The sequence below is a fragment of the Dermacentor albipictus genome, chromosome 1, assembly GCF_038994185.2.
Source record: "Dermacentor albipictus isolate Rhodes 1998 colony chromosome 1, USDA_Dalb.pri_finalv2, whole genome shotgun sequence".
NCBI classification, from domain to species: Eukaryota; Metazoa; Arthropoda; class Arachnida; order Ixodida; family Ixodidae; genus Dermacentor; species Dermacentor albipictus.
Genome location: NC_091821.1, coordinates 97191246 through 97212192, shown reverse-complemented (window position 1 = coordinate 97212192; position 20947 = coordinate 97191246). Strand labels below are relative to the sequence as shown.

The window sequence follows — 20947 nt, the reverse complement described above, 5'->3', positions numbered from 1 at the left end:
GGAATAAAAACATATTGGAATAGTTTTACGTTATAGGACCCATGTTCTATTCCCGTGCTGGCCACGCCAAAGCGCACTGAACATGCGCCAGGCATGTTGGCTTCACTCACGCTGGCGTTACACATAAGGGCGTCCCGCATTGCGCAGGACTGTATCCACGCCTTTAAGTCCAGGAGATATTTATAATCTTGCCCTACGTAAGCATCCTGCGCCCAATCAAGTGCTCTCCGAGCGAGTGACACACACAGCACACTTTACGGCTATTGCGAACACATGAACGCGTCAGGATTCCGACTGTGACTCTTCCGCAGGGTAAGTACCCTACGTTATGAGGCCCCAACCCGGCTTATCAGTGAAAGCTGTGAACGCGTCATGCTTTGTCACTTCGCCCGCTCTACGTTGCGCTGCTGTCAGCAGTAATGCCAGCAGCGGCAGTGACCTCGCGGCGCGCGCTTGCTGCTCGCGGAAGAAAGAAAGAAAAGAGGGAGGCCTGCCAGTCAGTTGTCTGCGCGCACTGCGCGTGCCGTTCACATCGAAATGGCAGACAGACAGGCGTTCGGCGGTCGGATTCAAGTCATCCGCGGCTGACAAGCCCAACGGCGCTGGCTGACGCCCCTCCGCGCGCTTCAGCAAACAAAGCGCCGTCGCGCCGAGCACCTGCGGATGGACGAATCGGTCGGCGCGTCTGCTCTGAGTGATCTCGCACCGCAGCCGTAGCGGCTGCTGTGACGGTTCAGCCTCACTACAGCTGTGCAGCGCTCCTACAGCTTGACCCACCTTAAAGGAGTGTGCGGGGCCTTACACGAATGGCCAACTCGCTGCATACACGGAGCGCAGGTCATGCGTCGGTTAATGTCCAACTACGTATATGTGACCGTATCTTGTAACGATCCCTTTCCTCCAATCCTGATCTTGTCATCCCTCTGTACGAGTGATCAATCCAACGCGGCTTCGTGCGAGCCAATCAGAAAGGGTAGAAAGAAACTAAGCTGAGCGTGAACCGTTGCGGAGTGCAGCCTCAGCGGCCGTATTCTGCACCGCCCGTATCATATCCTATTCTTTTCGCCCTTCGTCATTGGCTCGGACGCCGTCGAGTCGTCGTTATTGCCAGTATCGTTGATAAGAATGGGTCATAAGACTTATCGTTAGAAAATACTGTCCATGAACCTATTCCCCCTCCCCCCCTCCCCCTTTTTTTTTTCGAAAGGCTGTCGCAGCCACGCGGAGGACATTGCGGCTTTCCGCAAGCATCGCCTGGCGTATCATTTTCCACAAGTTACACTGGCGCGCGTTCCTTTATTCGAACTCTCGGTTTGAGACTTGCCGAATGCAGTTCACAGGCACTATGGCGCCACCCAGCAATGTTTATGGTGGAGCAATTTATGGAGCTTTTCGAGAAATAAATGAAGACGTGAGCAAACGAAGGGAATCCGCTGCCAGAGTAGCGCATTGATGCAGCAGTGAGCGTGGTCGCAGCGTCCTTCGCAGCGCTTGCGGCTCGTTGTCGGACTGCACGCAACTGCAGTGAGTCTGCTCACACGCTGCGCGAGAAGAACAGCAAGAACACGGCAGCACTCAGTGGCTGTCCCGACGGGCCGCGGCCAAAGGGCACGCGTGCGTTGGGCTGCCCCTTGTCACTTCCAGGACCCGGCGAACGCGGCGGCGGCGGCCGCCGATGGCTCCGGATTGACGGACAGGCCACACAGCTGTCAGTGGATGTCGCATGGCGTACCGGTCTCTCGACGACGATGGATCTGGCCTCTTTCCTTCTTCTTGCTCGCTTCCTGTTTGAGATGTGTGCGCGCAATTGTTGCGCAGGTGGACGAGAGTTGCTTACCAGACGACGGCTCGACTGTTGCAAAGGCGAGGCCGGCTGTGACGTGGTGGTTGCAACAATGACAATTCAAAGGCGCTGGGAGTAAGGAAACGTGAGCAATGCGGTTCCGCCATATTTGCCGTAAGGCCGAATTCGCAACCTATTGTCTGGTCGCGGCCATCGTGATGGAGAGGTTATTTTTAGCGGCTCTCTGAACCAATATGGAAGAGCAAATAGTCGAGAGCAAGATGATTCGGTGGTTCTCGCGAGCTGTTTTTTTCTCGCTGACATTCTTGCATTGTGTTTTCTTTTTCTTTTTTACACAAGAATTGCGGGAAATCACCTGGAACGTTCTATCATTGTCATCAGGAAATGGCGTACTAACGATAGTAAAAAAGTCATTCAGTAGCTAATTGACCTCATGTAGCATCACGAAAAGAGCAATTCCTTAGTTTTTAATTTACAGCGGTGCTTGACAGCGAAAACTTCTTGTTCGCCGCATACTACTAAGCAGAGAAAGTTGCTGTTCCTTTCTGACTCTTCAAAAAGATAGCTCATTGCATGACGCAAGTATCATCGGTGAAGCGCCAACTCCTTCTACGTCTTCAGATATAAAAGCAAGAACGGTAGCCAACCGGAACTCCCTCTGGTCAACCTCTCGGCCTTTCTATGCATCCTTTCCTCTCATGCTTAGGAGGAATTTTTTTTCTCCTGCTTGTTTTTTCTCCTACTTAGCAGAGTGCATTTAAGACAGTTGGCCTTCATTGTGCACGGAATAAATGCAAAGCAATATGAACTGTGGCGAGGTAGGCTTACGTGTGAAAGTGTCAAACTAAATGCATTTCTTTTTCAGCAAGGTAACAAATTTCTCATTCAATACATGTTGCAGCTAGAGAGAGCTACAACACATCACTGGGCACCAGACGGGTGCGACATTGACATTGGGAGCTTGTCAAGAGCAGAACGGTGCGCACATCACGCTGGAGACACAAAGGTAGCTTACTGAAAGAGAATAAAAACTTCTACGCTTTCTTTTTTTCTTTCTTTCCTTCTTTCTTTCTTTGTTACTTTCTTTCTTTCTTTCTTCCATTGCATTCTTTGCTTCTATCTCCCTATTCTACTATCGGTCCTTCTAAGACTGAAAATACCTTAAATTAAAAGAATATGATTCTTGTAAAGATGAAGTGCACAAGGCGGTGAGGGTAAGCGGAGAGGAAAACCGAGCAAAATGAGGCAGAAGAAGGCGTTCGGAACGACGGCCTATTGTCTCCTCCTGAACATGACATTCCGCACAACTTCTGTACCAACAGTTACTGAGTAGTGCACAGGGGAGGAGAAGCGAAAGCTAATCTTGAGTACTGCTTCGAGTACAACCACTCGGTTGTATTGGTATAGCTGGTATTGCATTATGCGATGTGCAGCGCGACCGGAGCACGCAAGACGACAGTGCGCCATGTCTCCGTCCTCACCATCGTTTTATACGTGCCCCCACAGTATTGCTGCATGTCGCATAACGTTCTGTGTATTGCCATGCGTCCTAGATATCCGGAAAATGCACCTGCGATAGGTCTGCACGGCAGTAGAAGGTGGGGTCCAGCAGTTTTATTATATTTTTTGGTGACTCGCTGCATCGGCTCTCTCTCTGCCAAGCTTGCACCGCTTTGCAATAGCGCAAACTTGAATCACCTCTGCCTTTTCTTTGTTGCTTTGACATTTGCTCGTGACAGTACAATCGCGAAGCATTTATTTTTATTCATAGACACATTTTTCACTGAAATGTGGATTGCGCCCGAGCATGTCCGTGAGGATTTATGAGGCATTGTTGGCAATTCACGTATGTGACGTACGAAAACCTAAATATTGTCTCCGCAACATTGTGTTCACGCTTATTGTTTGCTGTCCAAGTAAGGCAACAACGGAAACTGCCATGGCAGAGTAGTTTTGAATGCTCGCTTCCGAAACCAGGGGCGTATGTTTGAGTGCCTTGAGCCCTTGTGGATTTATTTACTTTTTATTTTTATTTTTAGCATCCACCTTACGCAATTTTATAGATGAATAGCTCTCGTTTGGCGCCTACGTCGCTTATTGTGCTAAATAAAATTGCACATGTCAGGACTTGCAGTGGCGAGGCGACAGGTTGATGGGGCTTTTTCCGTAACGAAAGCCTTGTCTTGACAGATTCATGAAATGAATAAAGTGGGCAAGAATATTATTAAAATTAGAGAGTGAACGTGTATGGTTGAAGTAAAACGGGGGGACGGGGGGATATTTTAGAGCGAGCTAAGGCGCACTAAAGCACAGCCTTGGCTTCTCAATTGCTCACAGCCGTACTTTCATCTGTTCTTTGCTGAAGCTGTCTCATAACCCGTTGTTTTTCTTACGACTGGATACCCGCCGCGGTTGCTTAGCGGCTGTGGTGATGTGCTGCTAAGCACGAGGTCGCGGGAGCGAATCCTGGCCACGGCGGCCGCATTCCGATGGGGGCGAAGTGCGAAAACACCCATGTACTTAGATTTAGGTGCAGATTTAAGAACCCTAGCTGGTCCAAACTATTGCGAAGTGTCCCACGACAGCGTGCCTCATAATCAGATCGTAGTTTTGGCACGTGAAACCCCATAATTTAAGAAAGTAAAGTAAACGACGTGCTTCTTTCACAGTGAAAGTGTCACACGTTTTAGGTACGAACTTCAGTTCCCACTCGAATATGGCGGGAAAGGTTCCATAAAATTAATAGAATTAGATGCAAACATGGGGAATCAATAAGACGTGCGGGTGAGGGAAGGAAGAACAATAATCCACGCTAAAGCAGCAAGACTCATCATTTTACTCAGATAGGGTTGACACAAGGTTGTAATAATCTCAGTGGTTCATCTTAGCTAAATTAGGCCTTGATCTACAGGTCACAACAGGCTTACATTCGGCCTAATGGCATGGAAGCGACATATCCCCTTCGGGCGCCGTGTCCCCGCGCGGGGACGTCACCTTCGCGTGCCCAGTCGCGTAAAAGTGCAAAGAAAAACGTCGTTGTCAATGCGCCGGAACACGCCCCCAGAGTCACTTTAATGGACAAGTGGCGCCATCCCACGCCAAGTGAACAAAACGCTGCCGGAGAAGCGCAGGAAAAATGGATGCGACTGTCTTCTACGGAGCGAACTGTAAGTGCTTCTTGCTTTCTTTTATTTTTTACTCTTAAGAGCGTACGCTGAGGGACGCATTGACATTTATTTATTATAATAAGGTCCCAGGAATGCGATATAACCGTTGTCATTCTTATCGTCAACATATTCAGCCTTGCATGTGCTTCCGAATATTGGCGTCCTCCCCCGGGGACATGGCGCCTCAAACCCGCCTTTGCGAACACGCTCCTTTTCTCAGTGCGCGGCGTCGCTTCCTCATTGACATGAAGAAAACGTCTCATTTTTCCAGGTATTTCCAAGCATGGTTTGGAAAGAAAGAAGCTGGATGATGACACAGCTGAAAAAATATTTCGAAGAATTGAAAACGGCGATATTTCTGACGCAGATCTCTCTGATGACGAGCACAGCGAGCAAGAGACACGGCATACGGTAATGGTGCATGTTTTGTGATCCCAGGTTTAGAAATAATTTTGTGCTTCTTTTCAGACTTCTGCTACAGATAGTACTGTGCAGCGTGCAGGAGCATCGCCTGGAGCACCTTGCACGCAGGACAAGCAAGTGCCAGATGCATCATCGAAGAAGATGAATGCGTTGAATTGGGTGGCCCAAGCTTTTCAGCCTAAGAACACCGATTGCACCTACAAGCCTCAAGGTGGATCAGTACCTGAAGAGCCCATGGCATACTTCACTCGGTATTTTTCACCCACGCTTTTTAGTGATCTAGCAACATTCACTAACATGTACGTGCTCCAGACAGATGGAAATGTGCTAGGAACTTCTGCAGAAGAAATCAAAGTTTTTTGTGGAATTCTCATGCTGATGGGAATTCTAAAATTCCCGAGAATTCGCATGTATTGGCAAGCCTCGACAAGAATTCCAGCAATAGCGGAATCTATGACGGCAAAGCGATTTTTTAGAATTAGAGCCGCACTGCACATTACGGACTCAAACGCTCCTCGTGACCCAGCCAGCCAGGACAAGTTCTGGAAAGTGCGCCCTGTCATAGAAGCCATCAGGTCACGATGCTTGCAGCTGGAACCCTTGGAGCACAATAGTATAGATGAGCAAATGATTCCTTTCACAGGCCGTGTCCCTGCAAAACAGTTTGTGAAGGGAAAGCCAAATCCAGAAGGGGTGAAGGTGTTCCTCCGCTGCAGCGCCGATGGCTTAGCTCGTGACCTTGAGCTGTACCAGGGTAAGGGAACAGGAGTCAGTGCGCAACATGCACATCTCGGACTTGGCGGGTCAGTCGTCATGCGTCTTGTCGAGGCAATGCCTAAGGGAAAGAACCTGAAGTGCTTCATGGACAACTATTTCACCTCAGTGCCACTCATCCTGCAGCTGAAGGAAATGGGCATTCTTGCCAGCGGTACGATACGAGCCAACCGCCTGCTGAAGTGCTGCTTAAAAAGCGAGAAAGAACTGAAGAAAGAAGGTCGGGGAAGCATGGATGAGAAGGTTTCCACGAAAGGAGACATTGCTATTGTGAGATGGCAAGATAACGGAGTCGTAAACATGGCATCCACACAAATTGGAATTGGTAATGTTGGAAAAGTGAAACGATGGAGCGAGGCAACAAAGCAGCATATAGAAATTGACTGCCCAGAAGTGATTTTAAAGTACAACTTGTACATGGGAGGGGTCGATAAACTCGACTTCCTAATGTCGCTGTACCCCCTTACGGCAAGAACCAGAAAGTGGCCAGTGAGGGCCATGTCTCACTTTCTGTCTTTTGCGTTGTGCAACAGCTGGATAGAATACCTGAGAGACGCAAGTGCCGAGAACCTTGCACAGAAAAGTACTTTGGACATGATGGCCTTCCAAACAGACATTGCTAACAGCCTAATCGCATGCAGCAGAGCTCCTCCAAAAAAGCGTGGTCGGCCAAGCACTGAATACCCCGAGCCTGTTGCGAAGAAGGCAAGACCGCATTTGCTACCGACCGTAACCATCAGGTATGATGGCTACAATCACTGGCCGGAGTATGTCAGCACACCGAACTCGCAACGCTGTCGCCGTGAGGGATGCAAAGCGAAGTGCCGGATTCGCTGTCAAAAATGTCACGTGTTTTTGTGCGTGTCGGCACAGAACAATTGTTTTTACCTTTTTCACGCCAAGTAGGCTTTGCTTTAATTTACCAATCAAATCATAATCCATTATTGGCATTCTGTTCCAAATATCTTGCTAAGAACACTACCGTACGTTCTGTTATTGCTGTGCTTTATTTTTTCTGTATTGAGGCGCCCTGTCCCCGAACGGGGACAGCGCAATATACAATGAAAGAATAAAATTTTTGTTGTAGTTTCTTCAAGACTCGTTATTTGAAGCGTGAAGAGCACAAAATGATGCTCATATATTTTCCTTATTACAAAGATTTTATTCGCGCCTGAAGGGGATATTTTCTACTTAGCGTACTGATATGTGCCGTCGTATATACGACGGTCTGTCCTCAAGCATATAGCTCTTATCTGAGAGCTTGACTAGCAGTAATAGGCACACAATTCGCAGCGCGACAATTTAAGCGCAGGTGCAGACAGGCTGAACTTTATGAACAACACATTTGTACACAGGCGCGACGAGAAATGAAGCGCGAACAAAAGGAACCGGAATATGCTAGCCAAGGCGATCGCCACGCGGAACTTGTGAACGTTGCGCTCGGGGGAGCACAAATCCAAATCACTCAAGATCGTGATAGCCTGCAGACATTTGCCTGCACGGCACAGGAAGTGCGTCTACGGCGCAGAAAGAAGAATGGTGCCCCATAAATCTTGCCTTGGCTGCCTTGCACGCGGTCTGCAAACATTAATCCCCACGTTCTGTCAGCGGAGGCAGCACCAGTGGGTCGAAAAATGAGGAAAAGCAACAGAAAGGCACGAGGTGAAGGGAGGGGGGTGGGGCGGACATTTCATTGTTGTCAGTGTTGTTTGGTTGTAGAAAGAGAGCGGGCAATTTATGCACGGCTGACAGACCAAGAGCACGAGAAAGGGTACGGAAGGAGGGGGTACGAGGGCTTTTGTGCGAGGCCTTTCATTTCGTGCGTGAATTGCCACGGCAAGCGTGTACACTTCATATATATATGTGTGTCGGGCGAGGTGGTTTTGTAAGTCACGACACTGCGCCGAGCGTAGCGGTAACTGAGGCAGAGCTAACGGGAGGCCACAAATAATGTGCCCACTTTATGGCCGTCGCGAAGTGCTCGCTGCATAGACGGCGGTCGTAGTTCGGAATAATTAAATGGCCTATGCGAGCGGCTGAGACTAAATGCTTCTCCGAGGAGCGACTTAACATGTCTGATACTTATTCATTTATGCGTTGTCGGGCACATTCACCGTCCACGCTGCGTGTAAGTGTGGGAAAGTGCATGCGAGAACACAAATAAAAGAGAATGCGTGCGTGCGTCTGGATGCGTGTGCGTGAGCTGGGAGGGAGGGGGGGGGGGGGGCGGACGCTGTAGTGCTTCTGTCGTCGCTGTCCGGGCATGCCCATGTAATCTGTAGATCTACGACGACTAATAAAATAATCCCGTCATTACGTAAATGTGACGCTGCCTGCCACGTAGAGCAAAAGGCAATGACGAAGTGGCACATTGGCGTTTTAGAGAGTGACATATATATATATATATATATATATATATATATATATATATATATATATATATATATATATATATATATATATATATATATATATATATATATATATATATATATATATATATATATATATTCAAGTAAGGCTATATAGGTAGCGAAATAAGCGTCTAAAACAAAAATTGTTAAAGCAAACAAAACCGGATTCGAACAGAGGACGCTAACAACTGCGCTCCTAGCGACGGCGTCTGTGCAGGTATTTCATTGGCCACAACAAGTATTTATTTATTTATTTATCATAGCTCTTACCCGTTGTCAGTGTTCAACTCTCCAGTGAAGGTCACTCGATGCACACGCCCTCTACAGTAGCGGCCCCTGCCGTAATTATTCTGACGCCAGTGCTCTAGCGATTAAAAAAATAATAACAATGAAGAACACGCGCGCGGGGCTGGCTAGAACGGCAAACATTTCCTGGAAAATCCTCAAATGATCTCGAATGTATCCGCTTTTGCAAACGTCTTTGATAAGTTGCGCGCAGGTCCGACTGCTAACAGCAGGGGGCATTTTATCGCCCTATACTTGCTTAATGCTAAGTTTGATGCTTCTTGGTATTTTGTATTCGGTTGAAATTGCAAATGTGCGAATGATTAAGAGGCACAATTCAGCTGAAAAGGAAGGGCGACTTGTTTGTTACAAAGGCAGTTGAGCCGCTAAGCAGTGGCGGCTACGAGTTGGTGCCCCCACACAGAGGAAGCAATCGCTTCTCCGTCTCCACTGCGGGGACCGCTTATTTGTCTCATAGCGTCGGTCAGACACTATACGGCCACAAATGTACGCACACTCATAATGGTCAGCGATACAGATATCAATGTCCGTCATGAGTAATAAAGGCCTTTTCCCAGCGATAAGCCTAGGACATACACTTTTGCGGTTGTACGATTTTAGCAGCAGGCATGGCAACAAATTAATAGCGTGAGCGAAATACGGGGACACAGAAAGCAACAGGAACAGTGCGACCTTCTAACTAATTTATTTTTATCCGGCTCTCCGTCATGTATAGACTGGTTAAAAGATTGCAAAATAGAAGCAATACGCAATGAAAAAAAAAAGACGCATATAGGAACAATCAATTCAGCAAAACCGATAGCACTGCTTGAGTGATCTGGCTACCGCGTGTGACATTAAAAAATTGTAGCGCCTTAGTTAACGGACAAATTGAGCGTACGATGCTTACGACGTGTTTTGGCACGCCACTTCAGCGGCTTCCGTACTTGCTCTTGTGAGCCATCTTCTGTATTCGCATGGTTTGCCGGCTCTACTATGACATTGAGGCCGTCACTACAGGTATATATGAGTGCTTCAAATTCCTGAGAACGCACACAGAGGCAGCCGTTAGCGCGGGCTGCGGATAGCCACAACTAACAAGGTGTTGGATCAGACCATTGAAACTGCAGCGCTGATTACATGGGGGCGTAACTTTGTGAGACAATTTTCTAGGTATGATCCCGCGGTAGCTCATTTTACAAGTTTAGGGTGCGACGAATCACGTACAGCAGGATGGGGTTTGCTTTTTATGCGAAGCATATTACGAGAGCTCAACCCAGCTCCTCAGGCGCGGCGGTGTCGCCTTCAATACCACGTGACACCGTGACGTCACGACAGAGGAGAAGTGGCTCTGGCTCAACTCTTGCAAGATGGGCTGGGTGGGAATCGAACCAGGGTCTACGGAGTGTGAGACGGAGACGCTACCACTGAGCCACGAGTACGATGCTTCAAAGCGGTACAAAAGCGCCTCTAGTGAATGCGGTGTTGCCTTAGAAACGAGCTGTTTCTAAGGCTCAGGCGTGCGTCGCTTGCTCAGGCGCACATTTCGTTGCCGCGCCGAACGCTGCATTGCTCGACGCTCACCGCGTCCAATGCGGGGCGCCCCTTGGCGGGTCGACGGGAACGCTGTCGCGTTCCACTCTTGAAGGCGAAGAAGTAATGCATGAGTTGTTTCTTCGTCTAGCCGAACCAAATATAGCCAAGCAACAGCAGTTCACCAGGCTAAACAGTGGTTCAACAACTAAAATAAAGGCTAGTATGCTTCGCATCCTGGGCTTAACCTTACCTAAGCCACAGCCATTTTTAATGTTTTATTTATTTACTCTCATACCCACAGCGCCATTTAGGCATTACAGTTTGGGGGGGGGGGGGGGGTGTTACATACATCAATGTAAACAGCTTATGGCATCGAATAAACAGCATCGTGGCATCGTGGTTCATGTAATTATATCAAAAAATTATCATTTGCAAGACTTAGCTTTAGACCAGGCACGTACCCAGGGGGGGGCCCCGGGGGGGCCCGGGCCCCCCCCCCCCCGAAATCAAGTGGCATACCCCCCCCACCTCCCCACCGACCCACGCCAACACTCCTCACACATTCCTAAAGCGCCGCCACATTAATGTTGAGACTTGGCAGCTGTTCATCGGTCAGCCTTATGCTGCCTTTTTCACTCCTTTTAGATGGCGGTAGTTATCGGCATTTCTTGTAATGTGAAGGACAGTTTTCTCATAGATTCCGCACCCGCGCGATTAACTCGAGATGCTCTCAGTTGTCACCATCTTTTCAACCGTCACGCGCATAGCTGTTGCTTTTGTTAGTTCAACCTTCTTTGTATAGGCTGATCCTGGAACCAGGAGAGGGATGCGGCTGTTACTCAGCTGATCTGTACTCTCATGGAACGAGTTGCGGCCGGAGAAAGCACCAATTGCGTTTACCTTTTCCCTTTGCTTCATTATTTCCTTGAGTTACGGCTCGCCGCGATGCTGGCAGATGCCCGGAACCATATACACACGATATGGGTTAGATAAGGTGGGGAATAAAATGATGTGAAAGAGCGTCCATCATGAAACCCTGCAATAACCCTTAAACCCATAAGCAAGATGACTGTCGCCAGTTACCTCGTCTGTTTTTCCTTAATTGTATAGCACTTTTCGTGCAAAATTGGAAACCGGAAACAAAAATCCCAAGGAGTTGAGAAATTAAGCGATCTACTAAGGGAGAGAGCCAACGCAGCAACCAAACTGCAAGCAAAAACGAATAATAAAAATGTTAACCGTTGTTTATGAGAATATTTATGGATCAACATCTTTTTATTTAAAGAGGAAGTAGAGAAAACGCCGCCGGAAGTGGAGACTAATTACTTGCTTTGAATGACGCTTCTACAGTTATCGGTCGAACCGCCTCACGTAGCCACTTCTCTGCTGTGCTTATGTGGTTTTTTTTCTAACCTTTCTCGGTGAGCGCAGTACGTCTAGAATAGCAGAGTCCTGCGCTCTACGCGGTTGTATGGGACTGGCGGCCGCACAGCGTTACGCAAATCGCGGAACTGTCAAAACTGATCCACAAGGCGAAAATAACTGATATTCGAAACTATAACATGTGAAAGACTGAAGAAGCCGTAAAAAAATGAACGCAGCCTGAAATCAGTGAAAAAAAAAATAAAACCTGGCATAGGACACACCATGGTGTATGCACTAAAAGATAAGAGGGATAATATCATGAGCAATCTCGAAGATACAGTGAAAGCAGCGGAAAAATTCTAAGCTGACCTGTATACAGTACCCAGAGGAGTCACGATACCTCACTTAGAAACAGTAATGAACAGGATACAGAAGCTCTCCTATAACTAGCGATGAGGTCAGAAGGGCGCTGCAAGACATGAAACGATGAAGAGCGGGAGGAGAAGGTGCAATAACAGTCCATTTAATCAAAGATGGAGGAGACATGATGCTTAGAAAACTGGCGGCTCTTTATACGAAGTGTATATCGACTGCAAGGGTCCCAGAAAACTGCAAGAATGCAGACATTATACTAATCCACAAAAAAGGAGACGTTAAAGAATTGAAAAATTATAGGACCATTAGCTTGCTCCCACTATTATATAAGATATTTACCAAATGATCTCCAATAGAATAAGGGCAACACTGGATTTTGTCAACCAAGGGAACAGGCTGGCTTCAGGAAGAGATACCTTACAATGGATCACATCCATGTCATCAATCACGTTATCGCGAAATCTGCACAGTACAATAAGCCTCTCTATGTGGCTTATATAGATTACGAAAATGCATTTGATTCAGTAGAGATACCAGCAGTCTAGAGGCACTACGTAATCAAGGAGTACAGAACGCTTACGTAAAAAGCTTGAAAAATATTGCTACATGTGTGTGGTATTTGTTTGTTTGAACAAGGTGCGTGGGCGCCATCACTCCAGAAAAGAGGAGGAAGAACGAACTGGGCTCGCGCTGTGAATCTAACCGGTCAGCGCTGCAACCGTTGTTGTAAATATAATCTGTAAATAGTTTCTCGTCTTACTGGCTCGTCCTTCGCGTAAGTATATATACAGAGGTTCTACAGCTACTTTAATTCTACACAAGAAAAGCAGGGAGATACCTATAGGGAAATGGGTCAGACAGGGAGACGCAATTTCTCCAAAGCTATTCACTGCGTGCTTAGAAGAAGTCAAGCTATTAAACTGGGAAGGCTTAGGAGTAAAGATCGACGGCAAATATCTCGGGAACATTCGGTTTGCCGATGACATTGTTCTATTCAACAACAACGCAGACGAGTTACAACAAATGATTGGAGACCTTAACAGAGAGAGTGTAAGAGTGGGGTTGAATATTAATTTGCAGAAGATGACGATAATAATAAATAACCGGGCAAAGGAACAAGAGATCAGGATCGCCAGTCGGCCACTAGAGACTGTGAAGGAGTACGTTTACCTAGGTCAATTAATCACAGGGAACCCTGATCATGAGAAGGAAATTCACAGAAGAATAAAAATAGGTTGGATCGCATACGGTAGACATTGCCAGCTCCTGACTGGAAGCTTACCATTATTATTGAAAAGTAAGGTGTGCAACAGTGCATTTTGCCAGTGCTGACATATGGGGCAGAGACGAGAATGAGTTAAGGACCGCGCAAAGAGCGATCGAACGAAGATTGCTAGGCATAACGTTAAGAGAGAAAGAGAGCGGTTTGGATCAGAGAGCGAACGGGTATAGAGGATATTCTAATTGACATCAAGAGGACAAAATGTAGCTGGGCAGGTCATGTATAGCGCCGGTTAGATAACCGTTGGACCATTAGGGTTACAGAATGGGTACCAAGAGAAGGAAAACGCAATCGAGGTCGACAAAACACTAAGTGGAGCGATGAAATTAGGAAATTCGCGGGTGCTAGTTGAAATCGGTTGGCACAGGACAGGGGTAAATGGAGATCGCAGGGAGAGGCCTTCGTCCTGCAGTGGACATAAAACAGGGTGATGATGATGATGATGATGGAGGTGGTGGGCCCCCCCCGAAAAAAAATCCTGGGTACGTGCCTGCTTTAGACCCAAACACCAAACGAACCTCACCAGTCACCGTTCGTGGAAAAAGGCAGTTTTCAAACACGTTCAAGACCTTAAACAACTGCTCATCAAACTATCTGCGATCACAGTTAAGAAGCACGAGGAAATCGTCAACGTAGAGGAACATTTGCTCGTGTCTGCAGTCTCGCTGGTATTTCTGCAGTCCACGATTAGATTTCGCCAACAGCGCATCGTGTGTTTGTACGAAAATTTTAAGGAATATTTAAACATAGCCGGTTTGAAATAAATGGACGGTTCTTTCGGAGACACGTCGTCAGGGGTGGTGACCAGGGGGTGACGGGTGACACTTGGTAATTGGTCACTAATTAACTAGAATGCATTAATGAAATTTCGCACATATAATTTCAGCGGCCTCATCACAAATGGGAAACTGAAGCGAGCTCTCCCTACCAGCCATATTAACTTTTGGACATGGAAAAAGCGATTGCCCGCGGAACCATGGCACGAGGAATTTCGTCTATCACATAGCGCGCGAAAGCCAAACTGGTCGGCTGCCGCGAGAACGAAGCCGCGCGGCTCGAGGCGACGTTCTGCTTGCGCCATCACCGAGAAGATGAAATTAAAGAAAATGTTAATGCATTTTTGTTAATTATCGATAATTACCACGTATCACCCGTCACGCAGTGGTTGCCAGCCCCGACAGCATGTCTCCGAAATAACCGTCCTTTCATTTCAGAACGGCTATATTTAAATATTACTTAAGGTCTTTGTAGAAACACCCGGTATATACTTGAAACAGGAGCAAACATGAACCGATGGGAACGCCTTGTTTTTGCAGCTAAACGGGCTAAACGTCCCGTTTCACGTTCACTGCTCCCCCCCTCCCCCCCCCCCCCCCCCCGTGGTGTCGGCCTTAAGTGCATGCATAATACATCCAAGAACCCATCGACATACCGACAGTAGTCAGGAATGCTTTTGCACCGTGTCGGTCAATATGACCTTTTAGAGTTGGCAGACATGTTTTCTGAGCCAGGGGTATTTAATGTAAATAAAAAGATACCTGGTAAAGCTAGTCCGAGTTTTCTGGTAGACATGCAAGTACGTCGCTTCAGCTCTTTATTAGATAGGAATAATGCGCTTGCAAACATAATTTTTTTTCCTGAATTCTTCCTGGCCTTTTCCCTTAACTTTTCCTAAAGTGACCCTCGAAAGGCGATGAACTTTATTTTTTTTTATTTATTTGTATACATACTGCAACCCTAAGGGAGTTATCGCAGGAGGGGGGTACAAAATCAAGGATGCCACACACACAGCAAAAGGGGGTACACAAATCAAAGGTACAAAGTGAAGCACTAGTATAAGGAATATGTTAAGAAAAAAAATGCTCTCAGTGCATACATATATGCATATAAACATAGTGAATAATGCATGATTTTAGAAATCACGGGCATAAACCAATGATTGCCTTAACAAAATTATCAAATGTCAATTTTCGTATGTTAGGGGGAAGTTGGTTCCACAATTCAATGGATCGGGGGAAAAAACTATATTTGAATTTGTCAGTGCGGGCGTACAAGGGCGTTATATTTAGAGGGTGAAAATTCAGTGTTTTAGACGCTTTAGCAAACTTATTGTATTCCAAGGATGAGCAACGTTCAGAGTTAACAGTGGTGTAAAACAGTTTAAGACTTTCTACATTATGCCGCTCTATCAGCGAAGTGAGGTTCAAGGAGGGAAGGTTAGAAGAGGGTAAGAAGTCCTTGTTGTAACACCGGCATATTGATCGGATAGCTTTTTTTTGAACGGATTCGAGTTTTTTGATGTCGGATTTCAGGTATGGATCCCAAATGGCACAACCGTAATCCAAAATGGGCCGTACTGGGGCTTTATAAGCGAGCAATTTTGTTTCCTTAGGGCCTGAGCGCAGAGAACGCTTTAAGTAACCTAGACGTGCTAGAGCTTTAGAACAGGTTGCTTCAATATGTTTGGACCAGGATAAATCGTGTGTGAATAGAATGCCAAGGTACACCAACGAAACAATAAGGAAGACGCAATTGCGTAGTACGTGTCCAGAAGGACATATATAGACAGTTTTGACAAAATTGATGTTCATCTGCCACTCGTTACACCAGGTACAAAAGTTGGAAAATGCTTTATTCAGAATGGCGTGATATTCATGATGGGTAATTGTGTGATAGATGACGCAGTCATCGGCGTAAAGACGGATTTTAGTTGGTAGCACGTCCTTAGGTAGGTCATTTATATACAGAAGGAAGAGAAGCGGGCCTAAAACTCAACCCTGCGGAACACCAGCGGTAACGGCGAGCGTAGGGAATTTTGTGGAATCGAAACAAACGTATTGCGATCTATCTGAGAGAAAACTAGAGATGGGTCTTCCCACAAAAGAACATTTGCAAGCAAGAACCCGTGCTTAGTTAGGTTTTTCATATTGTTTATTTTTAACGTGTGCACAGCTCTATCGTTCTTTCCTTAACATTTGACAAAAACACGTAGTTTTGTGCATCAAAGGTTGACAATATGCCATCAGATGCCTTACGCTGTAATTCTGTTAACTTACGCTATTATGTGGTTAGTTATATCGCTGATAATTTGTTACCTTGAGTCCCTAACTATATAATAAGCAGTCGTGCGATGCTGTACCAACTCAAATTTTTGTATTTCATCTTGTATAATAAGGTTCAAGTGGATTCTAACACCTACATTAACACATCCAGAGAAACCCGTCATAATTATCACCTTACACTCCAAGAACATTCTTGCGCTAACAGTACATTTAGTTTTTCGTTTTTCCCGCGGTCTGTTCTCGACTAGAATGCTTTAGCCCAGACGGTAGTTGCACAGCCCACTGTTGGCAAATTTATTGACCTTGCTGGCCAAACAGTACTGCCAGGAACGACTAAGTGACGTTATCGTTATTGTGTTTATCATTGTTTTAATTACCAGGTGGAAATCTGTGATGTGAAATTGTATATGATGTTATCAATTGTATATCTCATAAGCTTATCCTTCTTTTCTTTTGCAGAACATCAAATGTTGTTGAATACTTATTACCGAACCGCAATAATCATTGCTGTTAATATCGGTCCATTATTCTTTACACTTTCTAGGTATCCTTCTGTGTACTTATGCAAATTGTCTGTACCACAATGTCTTCAGACCCTTCTAACCCACTCCTGTAAAAATCCCTGATGGGATTGACAGTATCACGAAATAAATAAATAAATGAAATAGCCCAAACCAACACTTCACTTCACAATGCACGTCCTAACTTCATTTTTGTATACTGCCTTCGGACCGGCATTTTGAAGAAAGCACCTGTTTTTGCCTGTGGCTCACGCTTCATAGACATATACAAAAGAAAAGAACACACGCCAGTACGCTGTCTTGAGATGGCACTTTTCGGGGCCCTGCAGCTATGGGCGAAGCGTGAGCAACCCCTCTGCACGCGTATCGGATACACGGTGCACTACACCCTCAAAAAGCCCATCCGTAGTCCTGATAACAGCGCTCCGATGTCAACACCCGCCTGTCAGCACATGAGCGCCGCGCCAGGGCAACACACCAGGGCCACTGCGAGCGAATGGCTTCGCCGAAAACGCCTAGACAGACCAACGAAGGCCGAAAGCATTCGCGAGAGGGGGCAGGAAGCGACTGGCCCGTTCCGCTACCGTCACGCTTGCGGCAGAAGCAGCAGCAGCAGTAGCCACAGCAGCCGACGGGGCGGGAGACCGTGGCGCACGTTTTGGTGCCTCCGCGCGGCCAGCATCTGCAGATTCCCGGGAACCGACCGTCGGTCCTGTCTGCCAGAAAAGCCGCGCACGTCAGCGCGGCGCTTGCAAATAAATGGGCTGCGGCGGGATCATCAGCACCAGTTGCGGCGACGGCGAGGACACAGAGCTGCAGCTCTGTGTGGCACGGGGCTCCAGAGATAGTTATCGCGGCGAGCCCTCGCCAGCCTGCCGCCGTGGACTGCGAGAGGGTGCGCCTTTCTTGATGGTGGCAGCCTCGCGGCAGTGAAACCGAAACCGCCTTCGTGCTTGCAGAGGCAGCAGTAGCGTCAGCGCCGGAGGCCAGACGTCGCGTCCTGCGCTCCGACCACGCGCGTGTGGCACTTGACGCTTGCGTGCCCGCCGGCAGCCTGCGCCAAGCGGCGCAGCACAGGGGGCGGCCTTCTGTGCCATTTGCAGACCAGGAATCTGGGGACCTTGGACACTGCGCATGTGCGACTCGGGCGCGTGGAGCTTTGCAACTTTACTGAGGAGAAAAACAGCGTCCATCGCCGGAGCTCGAGAGCCTTATCGTCGGCAGAGAGGGGACGAGATACTTTGAGATTCGTGAGAAATTAAGGCCGCAGGGATTTCTAACACTGAACTTCTAAAGGTTCCGTGGCGAGCTTGATCAATAAGCCCTCCTTTTTGTCTTCAATTCAGGGTCGAAAACTACAGGTGCGTCTGGTGGGCCTCCCTGTGTTCGCTTTCCTCGCTCTGTCTCCTAACCAAGCTCGTGGAAATCTATTGCAACTATATGCTATTGGCCATTTAATGCTGAACACGCTGGTCCTCGTAAGATCACTGACACTAAGCAGCATTGTGCTTGGTCAATACACGAAAGCGGGAACGCTGAGCACCGATTGCTCCCATTTTGCAGAGTGATATAGTTTAGACGTCTGCCTTCAGCAAGTAAGTTATAGTGTCTCTCGAATGCCTCACCGGAAACTGTGTGACAATGCGGCTCTCAAGAGAAAAAAGAAAAGACACGCACACTTTGTATTTCTTTTCTTCGTTCCTTTCCTGCACTTTGCATATATAAAGCCAGTTTTACTCAATTTTCTTGAACCTAAGAACCGACCTACGCCTCTCATGCGCTGTAGCGAGCAATAATTGAAGTGACTGCTTCGAGCGGCACTTGCAGTTCACTGATGTTCTGATGGTGCATTTGTTGATTATTGTCCAGGGACCTTCATTATTATGTTCGCTCCCATACGGCTGTCACAACAGCTGCGAAGCGTTCTAGAGTACAAAATGCGTTGTAAATGCAGGCACAGACTTCTAAAAACTGTCGCGACCGGGCGGGTAGCAACGCGATGTCTTTGAAACTTTCCTCACATTAGACATCATGCGGTATGTTCATCGGTTTAAAAAATGACATATTCTCTTTTATTTACAGTTAATGACATGTTACGCGTTTATTAGATAATTGTTTAGGGTCAGTTGAAATAAATCGATTCCTTCAGTACTAAATGATACTAATTCATGCTCGTCTTACTTCTCGTATACTGGTCCATGTTTTCCTTCTGGCTCACTGAAATTTACAGTCGATAGTTCCATGTGTCTTTCAGTGGTGGCAGGAAGGCGGAAGGCGGAATGGAGGCGGAATGGCGGAATGGAGGAAGCGCGCCGTCTGCCATCGCGCGCAAGGCAACTGGGGGCGGGGGGGGGGGGGGAGTTCTACTGCGGCGGCCGCCGCGTATGGCGCGTCTGAGCGCGGCTGCGTGGGTCCTATCTTGAAAGCGATCTGCGATGGGTACATAGTCTCGGAGCACCGAGGGCTGATAGCTTCGTGTGGGCTCTGTTCTCGGCGCTTAGTTCGCATTGAAGCGAGAGGCAGCCCGAAGATCGCTTCTCTCGCTGCTGTTGCGCTCTTCCTCAAGCTAGCGTTTTGACAGCGAGTTTCCGCGGTCATCGAGTGAGCTATGTTTATGTTTACCTGTACGTGCGTGTCATGATGCTTGATAATTTAGTTAGTAAGCGAATGCTTACAAGTTTACACGACCTATAAAATTACTATCCTTACGTCTTATAGCTGTATATTAATGTGATATCGCAATCGGTGCTTCGGCTTTCTGGCGAAACTGCCACTTTTTATGTACATATTTGCCTTTTTTACTTGATAAAATCGCCACGAGAATACTGGGACAAGAAATGTATGTAAATTTGGCTTTCTTAGTGGATTGGCAGGTAGAGATGCATATCGGTTCACTGAAGGCGCATCGCGCCAATGAAGAGGTGAGTGAGGGAAGAAACGTCCTAAAACAAATAAAGAACGAGAAAATAAATTTACACATGGGCTCAGGGCCTAGGCTATAAATGAATTGATAAAGCTCGTTGCTCCTCATAAAACCTAGGAGGCACATGTTGACGGGCTTGCTTTAGGATCGTTCGGACGACTTCGAACAGTACTGCACTCTTATGCTAGATTAAGGCATCAGTTTAATTGAACGGGTAAAGTTGAACTCCTGTATAATAACGTACGGACTGCATAGGCATCTTATTTGCAGACGTATTCAATAGCCTGAAGGCCCTGCATATACAGTGGTAAAAAGCATATGCACGCAGAGCGTTAATGCACGACATGTAAATTGGGAACTGCAAGTGCAGCTTTCCTGTTCCATGCGTAGGTCGCAAGCTTTCCACATGTAATCCCTACCTAAAAAGTTGGTCACTGAATGCGACGTTACAAATTCAGCGACTCTATAGTTTCTTATAGCGCGTTAGAGAAGAGAAGGAACAGCAGAAGGAGAATAGAGATATTGTAGTAGAATAGAGCTAAGCTTTTCTGTAATCCCTGTTTACACCATTTCGCCATGTCCCGTCAACTCGTTCTTCCTTTCTTTCGTGTTCTTCGCTATTGCACTGAACATCGATAATACTGTCCTATCAAGACAGTCGCAGAAGCGTTGCGAAGTTGTGCTGCCTCGCGCGTTATACTCAACCAGTGAAGCGTGCGCTCTACGATCAATGCGAGTAAGAAAGACAGAGGAATTGCAACGGCAACTGGCAAGGCGCCCACTTGTGGCGCATTTATGCATATGCTATGCATTGCACGCAGGTCCGCCCTTGCATTGTATTGCGGACGTGCGAGCGGAAGGCAACGCCCGTGGTTAACCACGCAAATCACTCTGATTCCGTGCCGCGAAATGCATAATGGCCTCAGAATTAACCAGTCTGGTCGCAATGTGTATCACGCTCCACCAAACCGCGAGAGGTCGGTTTCTCGATTGTCAGCCGAGCTTCCTGGTTTCGC

General features: G+C 47.1%; 1 protein-coding gene and 1 long non-coding RNA gene across 2 annotated transcripts in view; both read left to right on the top strand.

Annotated features, from left to right (window-relative positions):
- The first annotated feature begins 1624 nt into the window (after positions 1–1624).
- LOC135917536 (uncharacterized) overlaps positions 1625–20947 on the top strand; it is a 35142-nt gene continuing 15819 nt past the window's right edge. Inside the window, exons 1-2 of the long non-coding RNA XR_010569311.1 lie at positions 1625–1928; positions 2706–2810. This is a non-coding gene — a long non-coding RNA (uncharacterized lncRNA). The remainder of the gene's footprint in view (positions 1929–2705; positions 2811–20947) is intronic.
- Positions 4954–7257, top strand: LOC135917532 (piggyBac transposable element-derived protein 3-like). Its single transcript, XM_070523642.1, has 3 exons — positions 4954–4971; positions 5243–5382; positions 5440–7257. Exon 3 carries the CDS (start codon positions 5536–5538, stop codon positions 7072–7074), a length of 1539 nt encoding a protein of 512 aa, XP_070379743.1. The 5' UTR covers positions 4954–4971; positions 5243–5382; positions 5440–5535; the 3' UTR covers positions 7075–7257.

Bases quoted from the DNA above. Each gene is read 5' to 3' on its own strand.
- LOC135917532 (XM_070523642.1), top strand. From the start codon at position 5,536: ATGAATGCGTTGAATTGGGTGGCCCAAGCTTTTCAGCCTAAGAACACC.